Genomic DNA, 17,668 nt, shown 5'->3' on the forward strand with positions numbered 1-17,668 from the left:
CTAACTTCTTTACTGTGTGGGTGATCAAATACTGGAACAGATTTCCCAGAGAGCTTGTGGAGTCTCTGTCACTGGAGGTATTTAAGAACTGTCTGGATGCAATCCTCTGCCATGTGCTCTAGGATGACCCTGCTTGAGTAGGGAGGTTGGACCAGATGACCCACTGTGCTCCTTTTTAACCTGCCCCATTCTGTGAGAAGTTCTCCTGGTCTGCAAAACTCCACCTTTGTGGCTGGTAATGGTTTGAGCTTCCCCCCTGCCAAAACCAGGCTGTGCTAAACCAATACAGGCAAGCAGTAGGGTTTTTATTCTGAAATCTTTGATGTCTTTCTCTCCTATTACTAACCCAATTCTCTCCTAGTACTAACCCAACAGCATCTCATTTCATGGAGCAGGAGTAGCCATGAAATCACATGCTTTCCAAAAGGGAAATATAGCTAGAGAAGTTTAGGAAGGCAAGAAATCCAGTATGCAAGAGTAATGCACCTAATTCCTTAACCAATTCCTTATGCATTAAGTTTATTGCTACTTTAAATAGCTTGAAATTGATGGTTTAGCTTCTAGGTTTTTCAAGTATTTGGCTATATGTTTTCTTTCTTAGTTGTTTTTGTTTCTTTTTGATACTTCTGTGAGATATTTTATTTTTCTATCTCATTAATAAAACAGTTTTGACCTAGCAAGTTTCTGTTTTATGGAAGGGTTCAGTTCCTTTTTCAGAAGATGCATCCTGACTTTCTATTGTGTGAAAGAGACTGAAAATGTTTATATACAGAAAATGCAAAAATATGCGTGAGTCAAAGGGTCTAAATAGGCAGTATTACTTGTTCCAGCCTTTCTGCTTTTGTGAGAGTAAGCCATGAGTTTTAGCACCAACCTGTTATTCTGTTGACCCTCATTTTATGTTTTTTTATGTCAGTGTTTTTCATCTTGCATTATACTACTCTGTATTTGGTATAGACTTGTTCTGCTGTGGTCCCCTGTTTCATGGGTTCCCTGGAAGGGACCACAACAAGCACCTAGTCCAACTACCTGACTACTTTCAGGACTGACCAAAAGTTAAAGCATGGCTTTAAGGGCATTGTCCAAATGCCTCTTCCACACTGACAGGCACAGGGCACTGACCACTTCTCAAGGACGTCTGGGCCAGGGTTTCACCACCCTTTGGGTAAGGAAAATATTTGCTTATGTCAAATCTGAATCTTCCCTGATGGATGGAGCTTTTAACTGTTCCCACATGTCCTAGCACTGGGTGCCAGGGAGAAGAGCTCAGCACCTCCCTCTCAACTGCCCCTTTTCAGGAAGCTGTGGGGAGCAGTGAGGTCACCCCTTGGCCTTCTTCTCTCCAAACCAGACAAGCACAAAATCCTCAAGGACATGTCTGCAGTGCCCTTTGCCATCTTGGTGCCCTCCTTGGGACACATTCAAGTATTTTCACATCCTTCTTAAATTGAACTGCACATACTACTCAAGATGGGGGTGCATCAGCGCTAAATACAGAGGTGATGATTCAATCACCTCTTTTGACCAGCTGGTGATGCTGTGTTTGATGCATTCCAGGACGGGGTTTGCCCTCCTTGCTGCCAGGGCACACACTGCTGACTCCTGTCAAGCCTCCTGTCAACCGGCACCCCCAGATCCCTTTCTGCAGGGCTGCTCTCCAGCCACTCCTCTCCCAGTTTAATGTCTGGTGTTACTCCATCCCAGGTGCAGAATCCAGCTTTTGGACTTGCTCAGTTTCATGCCATTGATGATTGCCCAATGCTCCAATCTATCCAGATACCCCTGCAAAGCCTCTTGTCCCCTGAGACAGCCAACAGCACTTCCCAGTTTCATCTGCAAATTTACTAACTGCGCATTCAGCTCCTGTATCCAAGTCATTGATACAAATATTGACCAGAACTGGCCCTACAATTAAGCTCTGAAGAACACCACTGGTCACCAGTCACAAGCCAGAAGTTCTGAGCAGTACAATATTCCATTCCCCCACCATATCCTTCAACAAAATAATAGATTTTTGTGAGAACAGTAATCTCCAACTGACTACTGAGCTTTACAAGAGAAAAGAAAAAATGCGGGGGGAAAAAAAGAAGTGAAAAAAAAATATATATATTTGAATGACCAGCTTGCATTTTCCTTAATTATATTTGTTTGTCTTGACCTGAGCAACATGTCTTTGAATTTCACAGGTGTAGAAAGAAGTCAGTCAATCAATCATTGTAGAAAGGAGCAGTCAGTCACTGCTAGCACCAGATCTGGGGCATAACATGTCTTCAAAGCCTGCTGTTACAAAGCAGAAGCCATTTTCCCATCTACTGAAAGTAGAAATGGTTTCATACCCTAGGTCAATGAATATCTTTATAACAATAGCAAATTATTTCTTCTGTAGCAGAGATCAATAAGGAATGCAAAATTGTCTCCTAATTTCATTCTTTCCTACTTCCAGCCTCTATTCTTCCTGCCTAGAATTATATTAAAGTTATGGTCAGAAACAAAAGGGAGAAAAGAGCATTTGTGAGATTCCCCGACTCCATGAAAGGAATTCTGTTCATCAGTTTTTTCGCTCTGTAGAAATTAGGGAGGCCAGGCTTTTATGAAGCCCTAATCCTAACATGAAACCTCCAAATATGAAGCCAGTTCTACTAAAAGGATGATGGTATATGAGAGGATTTATGGGCTCATGATTTGCTGCCATTGTATAAAACATTTTTTTAAAAAGGCATCATAGGGATTAAGAAGTACAAGAAACTAAAAGAAGGTGTTGACCACCTTCTTTTTTGTTGGCCTGTTGATCATTCTTCTTATTTATGCAATATAGAAGATTTCCAAGTGGGAGTTTGGAGTAGGAGAGCTACAGAGATTTGCCAGTTCGCCTGGGAAGACTCCTGGAAACAAATAAACAGATCTGAATTTTGTGTATTCTTACATAGCATAAAGGTGCCTTCCTATAACAGTCAGTGATTCAGTGCTAAGAAGAAGGAATTGTTTCCTGCCACAAGTTAGGTGAACATTACCCTGTCTTTTAAATTAATTCACACACTTCTCTAATACCCAGAAAAAAAAGATAATATGGTCTAGATAGAAGGGATCCTACAGACTCTTCCCCTGTAGAAACACACACACACACACACACACACACACACAAAAAAAAAAAAAAAAAAAAAAAAAAAAAGGGCAGTGACACTAAATTTATTATGAACTGATTCATAATGAAAAAGATTATGCTGCATTTTTATCACTTAAGAATTGCAGAGTATTAGTGCCCTTTGTAAAGGCCCCTGTAGGCTGACAATTTAACTGCAACACTGCATAATAATTATACAGGCAATATGAAATCTTCAGCAGCTTGTCTACTTTTCACTCTTATCTGCAATCTATAATGCTCTGTAGTCTAATAAATGGATATTAAAAAATGGTTCTGATTTTTTTAAGGCATCACTAAAAATGCTAATTAAACCTATAATGATGAGCCTGCTGAGGATAGGGCACCAAATGCACAAGCTCAAGGATAAAATGTCACACTGGGCCAGACTAAGGCTTGCTTGAATTTAGAAAAGGACCAGGGACTTCTTGATTATTGTAGCTTCACTCTGTATTTGTGGTGTGTTTTGCACTGATTTGTGGAAAACTGGAAAAAAATTTGTGGAATCTCATTTGCAAGTGGGAAGTTTAAGCAGAATGAGTTTCTCTTTTTGGTGGTGTTCAGAGTAGAACAAGAATTAGTATTTTTGGCATTTGTCAATCTTTAAGATATGCCTGTGAAAAGGAATTAAACTAATGAAACTCCCTTTTAAAGTATCTTTTGTATTTCCAGATATTTTTTTAGGCTGAAAAAATGTTTTCAGCCCTTTATTAGTGTGCACGTTAGCACACATGCTGCTGTCACTTTTAACTGCTTGCAGTATTCTGAGGGAAGTATGATTTCACATTTTTTGTATCTGTGATTGCTGGGGTTTTGCCACCCATCTAGACTGGACTGGAGAAGATAGAGGGTTGTTTCACAGGCTCATGCTGCTACAAGTGATGGGCAAACAAGGGATTTGCTCCCTGTGCTCAGAGACATGAGAAATGTTCTCTCAGGCTGGTTTTTTGCTAGGACTGTAGATGTTCATGTGTGAATGTGTGGAATTCTGGAATCATGTGCTCTCTGTGGGTAATTTGTATGTTACATATACAGTAGCAACAATTTAAATGTATAACCTTACATAATGTATATGTAAGGATATAGCAACTCTTCTAGTTATAGTAACTCTATAGTAACTCTACTGGCACTCACCTCCATGGGGATTTCCTTCTGTACCCTTATCATAAATTGGTTTGAAACAGCTATGTTCATTAATTGGGTCTAATACTGATTATAATATATTCTGCCTTTCCTACCTGGGATTTTATTCACTGTAAAGTCATTTTTTTAATTAAGTGTTCCTCTTGAAGGGTAGCCTTGGTAGGGCTCTGTCTTGCAAATAACTGATACACTGAAGTCTATCCATTTCAGCACAGGAACAATCTAAGCTTTGATAGTAGGGATTGGCAGGATTGGGTCCAACAGTTTTCAATATTATTTTGAAGTATAATAAATTTGCTGTTTTTTCTCTAGATGTTTAAGCAGTCATTGATATGACATATGAGAGCTTTTAGACATACGAGTTTTTGCTGGAACTGTGGATACTTTCATTTTCAACAGCAACCAAAAGCCTGGTTTCCTCAGGAAATGTTCTCTGAATAGCGTTCACATAATAGCTACTTGGCACTGTGTGTATTTGTGTGAAAAAACAATTGATGATATTTTAGGGTTATAACAAAACGGCTCTTCTTAAGAACATCCTTTTAGAAAAATTGGCTGTATTTGTCTTGCTCAAAATCTCAGCCTAAAAGCTTATTATTGTTAAGTCAAGCTCTTACACAACAAATTATTAGTAGAAATATTTCTGGAATTTTGTTTTTATTTTATTGCCAGTCATATCTGATTTTAAACGTAAATGTTTTCAGCCTTGTTTCATCCTTGTTCCTATTCTCTTTCTCCCCTCTGCTGCTGCCTTTGGTGCTTGTGTTGATTTCCACCCATTCCCTAAGTCTTTTTTCTATATACCATTTTCTGCACCCAGGTGTTTATGTACTAAAACAGATTGTGGTTTTTGCCTTTTCCCTGGGTAACACTATGACATCTGAATTTAGTTTTTTACTGCTGTTGTTGCTTTCAAGCGTGTGCTGCCATCTATGGAGTAATCATAGAAATAAAGCTGGTATAAAAAAAAGATGTTTTATCAGAAGATCATGGAAAACAAGATCTAGATAGTGGAGGAGGTATCATAGAGCAGTTGGCCAGATCTCAAGAAATCTTGTTTCTCTGTCCCAGATCTCACAGCAAGCATGGGTGAAACTACACCTTTTAGAAAATCAGTGATTTCTAGTAATGAAATTATTCAGTTGATTCCTTTGAATCAGACTAAATTTGCTCTGTCCTTCAATCTGGTAACTTGTTCTTTTTTCTTTTCCTTTCCCATTGCTTTCATATGTCCTAGTTATTTAGCAGTTTCTAAGATCTGTTTACTATATCTTTCCTTATTTGTTTTTCAAAGCTTAATTTTAATTCCTTATCCTTCCCTAGCATCTTGTTAACTGACTTTATGCCTCTCCTCGGTGTTTAGCTTCAGCCTGACAAGTTCCAGATTTCCCTCCTTCAGACCCCTTCAGAATGCATTACTGAAGATTAGTCCCCATTCTGTCTCTCTTTTATAACATTTTGCTCCTTGATATCTATTTTAGAGTGTACATTTATTGCAACACATCTATTCAAGATGTGAAAAGCACTTGGAGAAGTAATTTTCTCTGTACTTGGGTATCCATGCACGTAGGGAAGCTACCACTTTTGTCTTTATGCTGTTCATGTGCATTCAGCTTGCAGATTTTTGACTAAGGATTTTAGCATCTCACAACCTTGAATGGGGTTAGGTGGATGAATTCCTGGCAATTAGATTTCTATTCATTTGAGCTAGATGTGGCAAATAACAACTATGTCTTTAGGTCTTTCCTCAGCAAAAAAGAGTGTTGGAGTGGGTGTATATTTAACCACTACTTCTTAAATGCTTTCTTATAACACAAGGCATTAAATCAAAAGGAAAAGTTTCACCTATGTAGATAAAGCATTCTTAAAAATATCTTCTGACATTTTCTTCTTATTGCTGAACTCAAAAAATTGATCTTATTTTCCAGCATCAAAACAAAATGAAGGAAAAAAAAATCGATGCTGAAGATTGATCAATGTTTTTCAAAACTGACTTAATAAGATAAAAATCAATGTGGCTGTATTATTTGTCATTCTTTCATCACCAGGAACATTCAAACATGGTAATATTTGATTCTTAAGTTAAATGTGAACATATTTCAGTTGCCTCCTACAGGGGCAAAAAAAATATAAGGAGGAATTTATTTAGTCAAAGTTCAGTTTTCTTTTTAAACCTAGTTTTGGAAATTTGAGTTCTGTAGAAACTGGAAACAGTTTGATATTTTAAGTGACAGTATATCATTATTCCTTTAATCACACAGACTTAAATAGAACAAATTATTACTTGTATTTGCAAATTACAAGCTCTGATCCTCCCTTCCTCCTGCAAATATCAGTTCCATCTTGCTTGGTTGAGAGATCTGTACTTAAAAAATTGTCGATAAGCTTCAGAACTGAATTTCCCTCATGGCAGGTTCACAGTGCTTTGAATTTAGAGCTTTACTGTACAAATGCACTGGCTGATTAATGTTTTTTTTGGCAAAAATGAGTGGGTTATTTGTAATTTGTTTGTTTGGTTTTTTTCCCAACATTCATTTCCCTTTTCTGCTCCCACTATCCCCAGTAATATTAAGATCCCTTATTGATTTATTTAAAGAAAAGCCTTAGAAACTGACTTCTGTTGAACCAATCCATAAACATAAGTTTGGCCTGACAGTTGAGAGGGTTTTTTTAAAAAAAAATTTCCCATTTACCTACCTGCTGACTTGAGTTTAGCCATTTGGGCTCCCTATCTTAACAACTGAGTGATAGAAAATGTCCTTTTAGGGAAGAAAATCATTGTGCTCACATAATCACTGGAAGGTGTCAACTGGGATTTTTGTGAAGTACCAGACATTGAAAGACTCCTGATAAAATCCTAGATATTGGTGAGCTTCTGGTGTTGGCATCTTTTGTTTTAAAGATTTATTTCATGAGCACAGAAATACATTTTCTGCATAAATTTCTACTGAATTGATTCCCTATCTGCAAGCTGGGCCAGAAAGTCATAAAACAGAAATGCAAACCTGGTAGTAGTCAGACACAGACTTTGAGAATATGGAACTTAATCAGATTCTCTATGGGGCCAACTACTTTCTCATCTGCTTTTCATATTCCTTTGCTGATTGATTAATATGGTGAGTTTGCTCCTCTCATCCAGTAGCTCTGAGTAGCAATATGTATGCTCATTGGGCTCAGACAGTCCCACCCCTTCATCTCTCACTCATCATCAGCTTCATTATCGACAATATCTGTAATCGCACAATGAGAGAGCTTGTACTTGTAGCTCTCCTCTTCCTTTCCTCCTCCCTCCATGCTGTGAGAGAGAGGTGGCATGGCATATTGCATAGCTAAAAGCTTATCAAGCCTGAATTTGTTACACCTCTGCATCTGGCAGGCAAGCATTCACAACCACTACACATATACATGGCTCATCACCATGTGAAGCTGGACACCCTGAGAAGACAGATAATATTGGACTGGTTTTCTTGTTGCTCTGCAAACAATCAAATAGACTTAAGCTATGCAATCTGATATTCCCTAATTGACAGCTTTTTCAAGGTTCATTTGTTAACTGAGAGCATGACATGTATTGAAGTTGTTTCTTCATAATGCATTTGGCATTAGCAGAAGCTGTTGAATGCCTCAGACATCAATGTCTCAGCAATAAGATATTTCGCCTACAGTTTTGACTTTCTAACTAATGACTTTGTATTTGCAAAAGCATGTGAAATGAGCATAGGACAGGACAGGGCAGGAGAAAAAAGCTTAAATGCATTCTCCTAAAAAAATTTGTGAGACTATTTTTGCTTCTTGGGACATTTAGTTGACTTTTATGGTTCAACTGTTCTTCATTTCTTTTGGTATGAAACCTTGGTTTCTTACTTAACAAAGTGTTCACTGAATAGTCATAGGGTCTCAGAGTCTGTATATTTATAAATAGGCATATTTGATTTTATTTATAGTGATGAAAAATTTGTGTGTAAAAGACATGCTCAAGAGTTTTGCTTGCCTGCATCCACAAAAGAATAAATAAAATGAAAAAAATCCTCTATTTCAAAGAAGCTTGTCCTACATGAAGCCCAGTCTTATTTGAAGGAATAAATTATCTGTGTAGAAGAGACCAGAGAATTATTTCTCCACTGATCTTGTCACTACTTTTCATTTGCTGCTTTCTTGTAGCTAGTTTCCATAAACACTTTCTCTAGTTTCTTAGAATACAGATTGTGCTAGAACTGTAACACTTATCACTTTTCATTCTATTAAAGATTTCCACTATCTACTCTTCCTTGTAACTGTTCGTGGGATGTTCACACAGGAGCTGTAAGTGCTAATTAAGAGATTTATCACAAATACATCATCATTAATAGCTGTTGCTTTTCCTGCATCCCATGAATGTTTTAGTTACTAGATAAATTTATCTTGGATGTAAAAAAATGTTTTCATTTTGTTTTTTTTTTCATTATTTAGTGTAAGCAGGTTACTCTAAATTTTTAGGTTAATTTCTCTAGCATCTAGTTAAATTTCTGCATGTATTCCTCCTTCTGGGTAGAGCACATGCCTGGAGAAGTACATGAAATTTTACAGATGTTGTCAAAATAATTGAAGCACTTCAGTGGTGCTTTGAGTAGCACTGTTTAAGAAGTGAAAAACAGCTGTTTAGATGAGGAAAAAATGAGTGAATGGATCAGGATGCCATCATTTTACAGGAATAAAGAGCCTAGGTTTGACAGAAGGGACTATTCAAATAATGCCAGGGAGGAATGAGCAAAGCTACATTCTGCTTAGAAAAGCCCAGAAACAAACGTGAAAACCCTAAGGTCTGGAACCTAAGCACACATCTCTCCTCCTTCTGTAAACATCAGTGGCCTAATGTCCTGCTGCAACCAAATATTCCTGAGCTCTTGGGGGACATTCTGGACTTGTCTCCAAGTACCTCCTCTTCTGTTTGCAAAGTCTGTGATCAAATGCCATTTGGGCAAGCACTGACTGCAGAAACACTTCTGTCTTGCAGGGCAAGCACAAACTGTGTGTGGACACAGGACTGGAGGGCTCCTGGTGTGGCCTCATCCCCATCGGGAACCCCTGCGAGAGTGTGACCACGACAGGCCTTAAGTGGAACCTCAGTAAGTGAGATGCCTCTGGGACAGTGGATTTGGTGTGGTCCTGACCCTACATTTAGAGCAGCTTCAGCAGTGATGAAGGGTCTTACAATTTTGAAGGTGAAGCATGGCATTGAATCCCTGCCGGGCCATTTTTTTTTTCCTAGAAATGAAGGGGTTTTTACAAAAGAAGCAAGAGAAATATGTTTAAACCTGAGATCTCAGAGGCAGAAACACATTTTCCATTTGGGAGTCATTGTGCTCTTCAAACAGAACATTTGTTGAGTTCATGATACATTACCATCTTGATACATTGCCCTCCAGGGAGAAGAAGCCACGAGTGTCTAAACTCCTGCTTATAAGCCATAAAGTTGCAACAGACAAATACTACCGGGATACAGATTATCAAAGCTACCTCATGTCTCCTGAACCGCTTTATGTATATTGCCTCTTTCTCAACCCTGAATGAATAGATCCTTTTTCTTACTTTAAAGTGGAAAATAGTCCATTTGATCTAGAACCAGGGGCATTTATCTGTAACTAAAGGAGGTTTTGTGACCCAAAAAATTTGAAAGCACTTTCATCCTCCTGCCTCTTCCTCCCACACTGAGTCATTTGGGATGTATTTACATAGGAAAGTAATGGATATTTTCAATGAACATTCATTAAAACCTAAGTGGGAGCAAAGCAGTAATTGAGAGGCTCTAGTCTCAGTCTGATTGACATGTCCAGGCTTTAAAGCCATTCCATGCAGAAAGGGCATTCTGTTCTCACAGTTTGCAGTGCAGTGCCTTCACTGCCTAATAATTAATGTGTGCCAGCCAGCTGAACACTGTGCCAGCCAGCAGAACATCTGCTGGTTCCACTGAGATCTTGACCATGTGCAATTAAGGTGGCGGTAGGCATTGGTAGCTCATTAATGATAAAATATATAAATATGTCATTAGTTTTGGATTGTGGGAGAATTGCCAGATGAAGACCTGTCTGGCTAGCAATATTTCTGTCCTTTTAAACTGGATTTGAAGAGCTGAATATATTGTGTAAGAGATATTCCCTTAATGTGAAAGAGTCAGATGTTTTCATTTGTATGTTTAAAAACAGTTGACATATACGATACTGAATTTTCATCTGCTCATCTCCTGTTGTCCAACAACTTCTGTGACCCATTGCACTGAGGTACTAATTTCTCAGAAAATGCTCTATCCTTCAGAATGAGGTACAAGGAGCTCAAACCAGCCTCATGTTAATGAAGTCTGAATTCTCTGTTGTATTGCAAAATGCTTCTGTGTGCATCAAAATGTGGTAGATGCAATGAAGTTGCAGCTCTTTCTTCTGATTTTTATTAGTTGAAAAAGCCATTTTCCAGACATAACATAATTTTTTCAGTTTAATTCCATACATTTCATCAGATTTACAAGGTGCTCATTAGAAAGTTGGTAATTTTAAAGAGGGTCTGTCTGGTCTGTTCCTTTGTTACTACTGAATTATGATTGCCTGAACTGTTAAAGCTAAAGAGAAAGGGATTGCAAGTCAGCTGTGCCAACTGGAGGAGGATGCAGGGGGGAGATAAAATGGCAGCAATTATTTTTTATCTCTAGGATTGGGTTAAAATATCAGTTTCTTAAATGTTGGTCATAACTAGATACAGACCTACAGGGATTTTTAATACACTTAATACACATCTTTCTCTTTTTAATACACATCTTTCTCTTTTTTTTTCTTTCTCTGGGAGACAAAAAAGTATTTATGTGACTGTGTCCTGCTTGTTTCATCTTAACATGACACCATCATCTCTGCTTCTCCCTGCCCTTGTTGCTGTTATTTTCCAGGAGGAAAGAGAGCAGACCTTTACATTGTTTTCTGTAGTGACATATATATTGCATCCCATTACAGGCTGTTTTCAGTTTCAATACTCATGTTTCTCCCAGGTTGTAGTTCTTTCATTTATTTCTCCATATTTATCACAGATATATATATGTAAAACAAAAAAATGATCTGGTCTTCCTTGAAGAGGCTCAATCTATCTCAGACATCAAGGTCATTACAACCTGAAACTGTTCTCTTGCCCAACTGACTAGAGCTAACCTTTTCACTGATCCAAATGCACAATAACCATTGAATTAGGTTATTGTCCAGACATTGATTAAAAAATTAAAATGGAGTTACATTTCCCAAAAGGGAAACCAATATCTCCAATTCAGCATGTGGTTAGTTGCGACTTGGCTGGATTTTTTTCCCTAATAAATAGGATCTACATTCTGATAGTTAAAGTTTGATACTAACTTCCATTGTGTTACTGGACTTTTATGCTGCTTGTAGTTTTGCATTTACTTCACAAAATATTAATCCTCCTGTAAATTGGGATGGAGAAGCAAAAGATCAACTGGGAGGAAATAGAATAATAAGAAAGGAAACTGAAGTGTGATATGGATGTCAGCCTTGCTGCTAATGGCTGGCAATGGCAGAGCTTTACCTGTTCATTCATTAACAGCAATCTGAGCACACACCTTTGTAAACCTCAGTGTAAATATATTGTAAACCTCAGTGAATAATTTTTGTGGTTATAAATTCATTTTCATGTGTAAATCATAAAAGGAATGGAATTTTTAAGCCGAACATGACATGAAAGGCCTATTCCTCTAGTTTGTTACGGAATTAATTGGATGTGACCTAACAAGCTGGGTTTTAAAAAGTAATTTTTGAGCTCCCAGTATATTTAGGTATCTGGGCAGTAAACTAATTTCAGAATTTTAGTTCCAACAGTGATGCATTAGGTGGTAGGGAGCCCTCATTTTTGCAAACAGTAATTTCCAGCAAATCAAAATACAAATAACACTGCATTACAAGAAAGAGCTGGCTTTGCATCAAAGTTTTTGATGTTTAACACCAGTTTCTGCCTGAGCATATCTAGGTTACTCTGCCAATTAAAATTTGTAAAACCTTTAAGAGGTAGTCAAATGTTATCTGTGTCTGGTGTACAGGTGCTGTCATGATGCTTCATAGGTTCTGAATAGAAAAAGACAAGGATAAATACCTAGGACAAAAGCTGTATTGAGGTTAAGAATAAGCTACCAAAGGTCTCATTTCAATAGCTGAATTAGATAAACCCAAAATACGTAAGTTATTCTGCTAGCAGAGAAACAATAATGTTTTTTAATATTACAGAATTCAGTATTTTTTATATGTCTGTTTGAGAATGCAGCATCTATGCGTGCTTTTACGCATGCTTATCTTTGTTACTTGCTAGAACTTGTCACAAACGGAATTTTCATTTATCTTAGTTCTCATCTTATGGGTGAAAGAACTTGGAGAAGAAAGTGGAAAATTGATTAGATAAAATATTTTTATTCATACTTGCTTTTGTGTAGCACATATTCAGAGCATATTATAAACATATTCTTTCCATTCCCAAAGGGATACAGATCTTTTCTCTATTAAAATCTGATTTACAGCACAAGAATCAGATAGTGCTTTGTCTGATTTGATGCACCTGACTGCTTGCTGATAACAGCTCTCATGTCTAATAAATAAATAACAAAAAATCCAATAATGCCAGAACTACCCAGCCTTCTTCATTAGGTCCTCAGTGATGCTTTCATGGAAGGTAAATAAGAATGAAGGTAGAAATCAGCTGCAGTGCTCATCAAAGAACATGTTGGAGGGTAATGGTGGGCTTTTTTAGGAAATGGTTCCTTTTCTGTGAAATTACTTTAGAAAATAATCTTGGCAAGTAATTTATTCTTCATCCCTATGGCCTTTGATGTCCTGTATGTCATGCCTGTACTGAAAATGCCAGCATATATGTGTGTGTATGTATATATGGGGGTGTATATATATCTATATTGATCTATCTATCTATCTATCTATCTATCTATCTATCTGTATATAAATTCTGTGTATATGTGATTGTGCTTTCCAGATAGTTTTCATGCCAATTTGCCTTCTTTAGGCAGGAAGTTAAATTGCTGTAAAATGCTGTCATTCGAAAGAGTGCCACTGTCATTTCACTTCAAAAGGCAATAGCAGTAATAATGGAACAAGACCTTTCTCTAACTGTAGCAACAGAGCATCCACTGACTACTAATGTCACAGGTAGATTAACAGGATCCCAAATCTTTTTGATGCTGTTTACATTGTTAGTAAAATTGAAATGTTTGCACTGTTTTACTTCACTGGGGTTTTATTGATGTTGCATTGTGAATTGAGCAAAAAGTTTACAAAAGCAGTTGTGGTTTGTGTTTTAGGAGAATTCATAGTCTAAAAGATGAAAGAAAATCAGTAACTTCTTTTAAAAAAGAAAAGAAAGAGGGTCAGGGTCTGTTCTGGGAAAGATTGTAAATTAAAATGGACAGGTATCTGTGCTAATGAGACTGTTTGTATAAGCACTCTCTAACCTGTTTCATAACTGAAATAGTTTATATCACACATTTTGCTACCCAAGTTCTAACTGAGGCAAAATAAGTGGTGCTTCTGGGAATAGCTTTGTTTTCAGTGGCAGAGTAAATAGTTTCACAGCTGGATTCCCATTCTCCTCTGCTTTCCTCTCTTTCCCTCCCTTCTCTTGTTCTTTACTGGCAGAAGATATATTTTCAGTGATGTATTTTTTCACTTACCATTGCAGCTCTAAGACTCTGGGTAGGGGTGGAATGGACAGAAATTATGTTGCTGGTCCCAAAGCATTGGATGGCTTCAACCTTTGGCAAGCTGTTTGCCCACAGGAGTGCTGCTGTCAGCCTTGCGGGGTCATATCATTTATTACAAGGCATGGCCTGCTGAAATACTTTTCCAGTGAAGCAGATGTTCTGATGGTGGCAGCCTGGCATCCCACTGGCTTACTGCAAGTCAGCAAAAACAACAAGGGCCTTGCTTAGCATTGCATAAAATTATCTTGAACCACAAAGATCGTTTGGTGTACATTAAATGACTGATGGGCACAGAGCTCAGATGTGCTGGGCCTCTAAACCTGTATTTGCATTTTTTTGCTGAACAGCAGCTTGAAAACTCAGTCAGACTTTGTAAAAAGGCTTGAAATGAGGATTTGAGGTCACACATTCAGTTAATTTCCACATAGTTCAATAAATTTTTGGAATTCGTGGGAGAGAGATTCAGATCCAGCTCCTCTTTAGTGAAGTAGCAGGGTCCCTGGCATTCAGTTTGGAGAGGCTCCTTTAAGGTGATTAAACAGATATGATTTTCTAGATCACACTGTTGGGGCAACATTACTGCTGTGGGACTCCATTTACAGAAGGACTCCTGTGAGTACCTTACTTCTGAACTAGCTCAAACCACTTCCAGTGGTAAGTTTAGCTCAGCTGGAAAGCCATCTTTAATGGGATATAGAGAATCCCATCCCATATTTTCCTTCGATGCAGCAGTAATAAGCAATAATTGCCAGGAAGGAGTAGAATAAAAAAATCTCAGAGAGACTTCCAGCACAGCTGTATGCAGAGTAGATGACTCTCCAAAACCTGAGTAATACCATCTTGAAGTAAACTGAAGACATTTAGAATCATAATAGAATGTCCTGAGTTGGAATGGACCAATCATTATCATCAAATCCAACTTGTAGCCATGCACAGGACAACTTGAAGAATCACACCATGCCTGAGAGTCATGTCCAAGTAATTTTTGAACTGCATGACCCTGGAAAAAGTCTCTCTTCATCTTTCTATAATTAGGTCCCTCTGGATGGCATCTCATTATTCAGCTGTGTCAACTGCACCACTCAGTTTGGTGTCATCTGTAAATTTGCTGAGGATGCACTTAGTCCCTTCATCTACATCATTAATGAAGACATTAAATAGCAAAGGTTGCAATAGGGATCCCTGAGTGACCCCTCTTGTCACTGATGTCCATTAAGTTGTTGACCACCACCCTCTGAATGTGACCATACAACCAATTGCTTATCCACCTAACAGTCTACCAGTCAAATCCATTCCTCTCCAGTTTGGAGAGAAGGATGTTGTGGTGTTGTAGATGTTGGAATGTGCTTGCCACATAGTGGGGAACTATGTCCAAGACTTTTTACAGAAGCTCAGATAAATGACCTCTGTAGCCTTGACCGCTTCTCTGAGGGGGTCTTTTCCACTTATGTTGTCACCCCATCATAGAAGGCCACTGGGTTGTTCAGGCAGGACTTGCCCTTGGAGGAGCTGTGCTGGCTGTATCAAATTACCTCCCTGTCCTCCATGTGCCTTAGCATGGCTTCTAGGAGGATTTGTTCCATGATCTTCCCAGGTACAGAGGTGAGACTGACAGGTCAGTAGTTCCTAGGGTCTTACTCTCTACATTTTTGAAGAGCGGTACGATGTTTCCCTTTTTTCAGTCACCTGGGACTTCACCTGACTGCCAGGACTTTTCAAATATCATGGAGAGTGGCTTGGCAACTACATCAGCCAATTCCCTCAGGACTCTTGGATGTATCTCTTCAGATCCTGTAGAGTCATGTACATTCAGGTTCCTTAGATAGTCATGAATCTGGTTTTTACCTACAGTGGGAAGTACTTTGTCCCCCGGTCCTCATCCTGCTGTCCATCCACTCAAGAGGAGTGGGAAGAGAAGTTGACACAAAGACTGAGGCAAAAGAGGTGTTGAGTACCTCAGCCTTATCCTCATCCATTGTTACAAGTGTTCCACCACTGTTTATCGGGGTGGATGCACCTTCTTTGACCTTCCTTTTCTGGTTAACAGAGCTGTGGAAGCCCTTCCTGTTATTCCATGCATCCCTTACCAGGTTCAGCTTCACCTTGGCCTTCCTCAGCTGTATTTCATCTCTGTACTCCTCCCAGGTTTCCTGTCCTTGTTTCCATTGCCTGTGCATTTGATTCTTTCCCTTTAATTTAACCAGCACATCCTACTCAGCCATGCCCATCTCTCATTTTCCCTGCCTGATTTCTTGCTCCTGGGGATTGCCAGCTCTTGTGCTCTGTGGAAGACTTCCTTAAAGATCTGCCAGCTCTGCTCTCCTCACCTGTCTGTGAGGGCAGTTTCACAAGGGATCCCACTGACTATCTCTCTGAAGAGCTGGAATTTTGCCTTCCTAAAGTTCAGAGCTTAACTTTACTCCTTGCCTGACCTAGTACATCTCAGGACTGCAAACTCCACCTGTGCATGGTCACTGCAGCCCAGGCTGTCCCCAGTTAACTCACTTTGCCTCCCCTGACCAGAACACTTGTGTATGTGCAGCTACATTTTTGTGGCACATTGCAGCTATGGAAATTAATTTCATTATTAATGTAGAGGGGAGAAGGTTATCAAGAGAGCAAAATACTGTTCTTTCCCTTGCATCCCCTATGTTACTTCAGTCCCTGCTTCTGCTAATGGAAATCTAACCCAGAAGTATGAAGAGATAGGTGCTCTGCTTCAGCTCAGCATTGGTGCAGATAATCCTCATCACTCTGGTGGCTGTAGATTGGTGAGAGTACAAAAAGTCACATGAAAATCAAAAGCAACCTGCTGCTACTGAAGGATGTCTGTTGTAAAATCAAAACACTTTTCTGAGCAAGAGGGAGATCTGCGGAGAGCCAGAAAGCTGCCTTTTAGATTGGTGGGGGTCCAAATTATCTCTGTAGATATTAGCACTGACTCTGAATTGTCATCAGCGAGTGTGGTGACTGAATTTGTCCAAGAAAGAGACCTCATAGTTTCTACTGATGACATTTAACCCTAAAGGCATTCTCATCAGTCAACCTACCCACATGGATACTGGGAAATCATCTCTTTTAGACAACAGCAGATTCAAAGCTGGAACATAATGGTGTACATCAATGAAAGTCAGTGAAAAATTGGCCAGAGTACAAATGCCCATTTGTCACATCCCTTGCAAATATACTTTAATTTTTATCCTTAAATGCCCAGAACCAGCCAAAATAAATGTAAATGTCACATTGCCTGGAGATTACCAAAACCAAAAAAGCTCTCTGAGGCATGTGGTGAGTTATTGCCAGTTCCCAATGTCTGCAGAACCACAAAAGGGCAAGGACCAGTAGGAGGACAAATCAATCACAGCTGGCTAGAGTATTCTGGAATTAAAAAATTAAATGTGTTTATCTGTGATGACTCAGTTAATGAATGTGTGCTACTTAGATTTTTTGGGGGGTTGTTCAAGTAGGTAAGTGTTGCCACTAAGCATTGACTCCTCCTTTGAAATTTGTTTGTAGACCTTTTAGTTCTGTTTATGTTTTTAGTACATACTAGTGTATGCGATTGATCTCTTCTTCCCAAAAATATGACACTGAATGAAATTATTTTCTCTGCAGTGATCTATTCCTGTACCCTAATGGCAAAGAGTCCTGGCTATCTCTTC

General features: G+C 38.7%; 1 protein-coding gene across 4 annotated transcripts in view; it reads left to right on the top strand.

Annotated features, from left to right (window-relative positions):
* TPK1 (thiamin pyrophosphokinase 1) overlaps window positions 1-17,668 on the top strand; it is a 303,481-nt gene that overhangs the window by 231,304 nt on the left and 54,509 nt on the right. For all 4 annotated transcript variants that reach the window (XR_008435994.1, XM_053971913.1, XM_053971909.1 and 1 more), the window contains one exon: window positions 9,276-9,387. Coding sequence is in view for 3 of the 4 variants with exons in the window: in XM_053971913.1 (XP_053827888.1) it covers window positions 9,276-9,387 (112 nt within the window). In the remaining variant the exon portion in view is untranslated. The remainder of the gene's footprint in view (window positions 1-9,275; window positions 9,388-17,668) is intronic.

The sequence above is a fragment of the Vidua macroura genome, chromosome 1 (assembly GCF_024509145.1).
Source record: "Vidua macroura isolate BioBank_ID:100142 chromosome 1, ASM2450914v1, whole genome shotgun sequence".
NCBI lineage: Eukaryota > Metazoa > Chordata > Aves > Passeriformes > Viduidae > Vidua > Vidua macroura.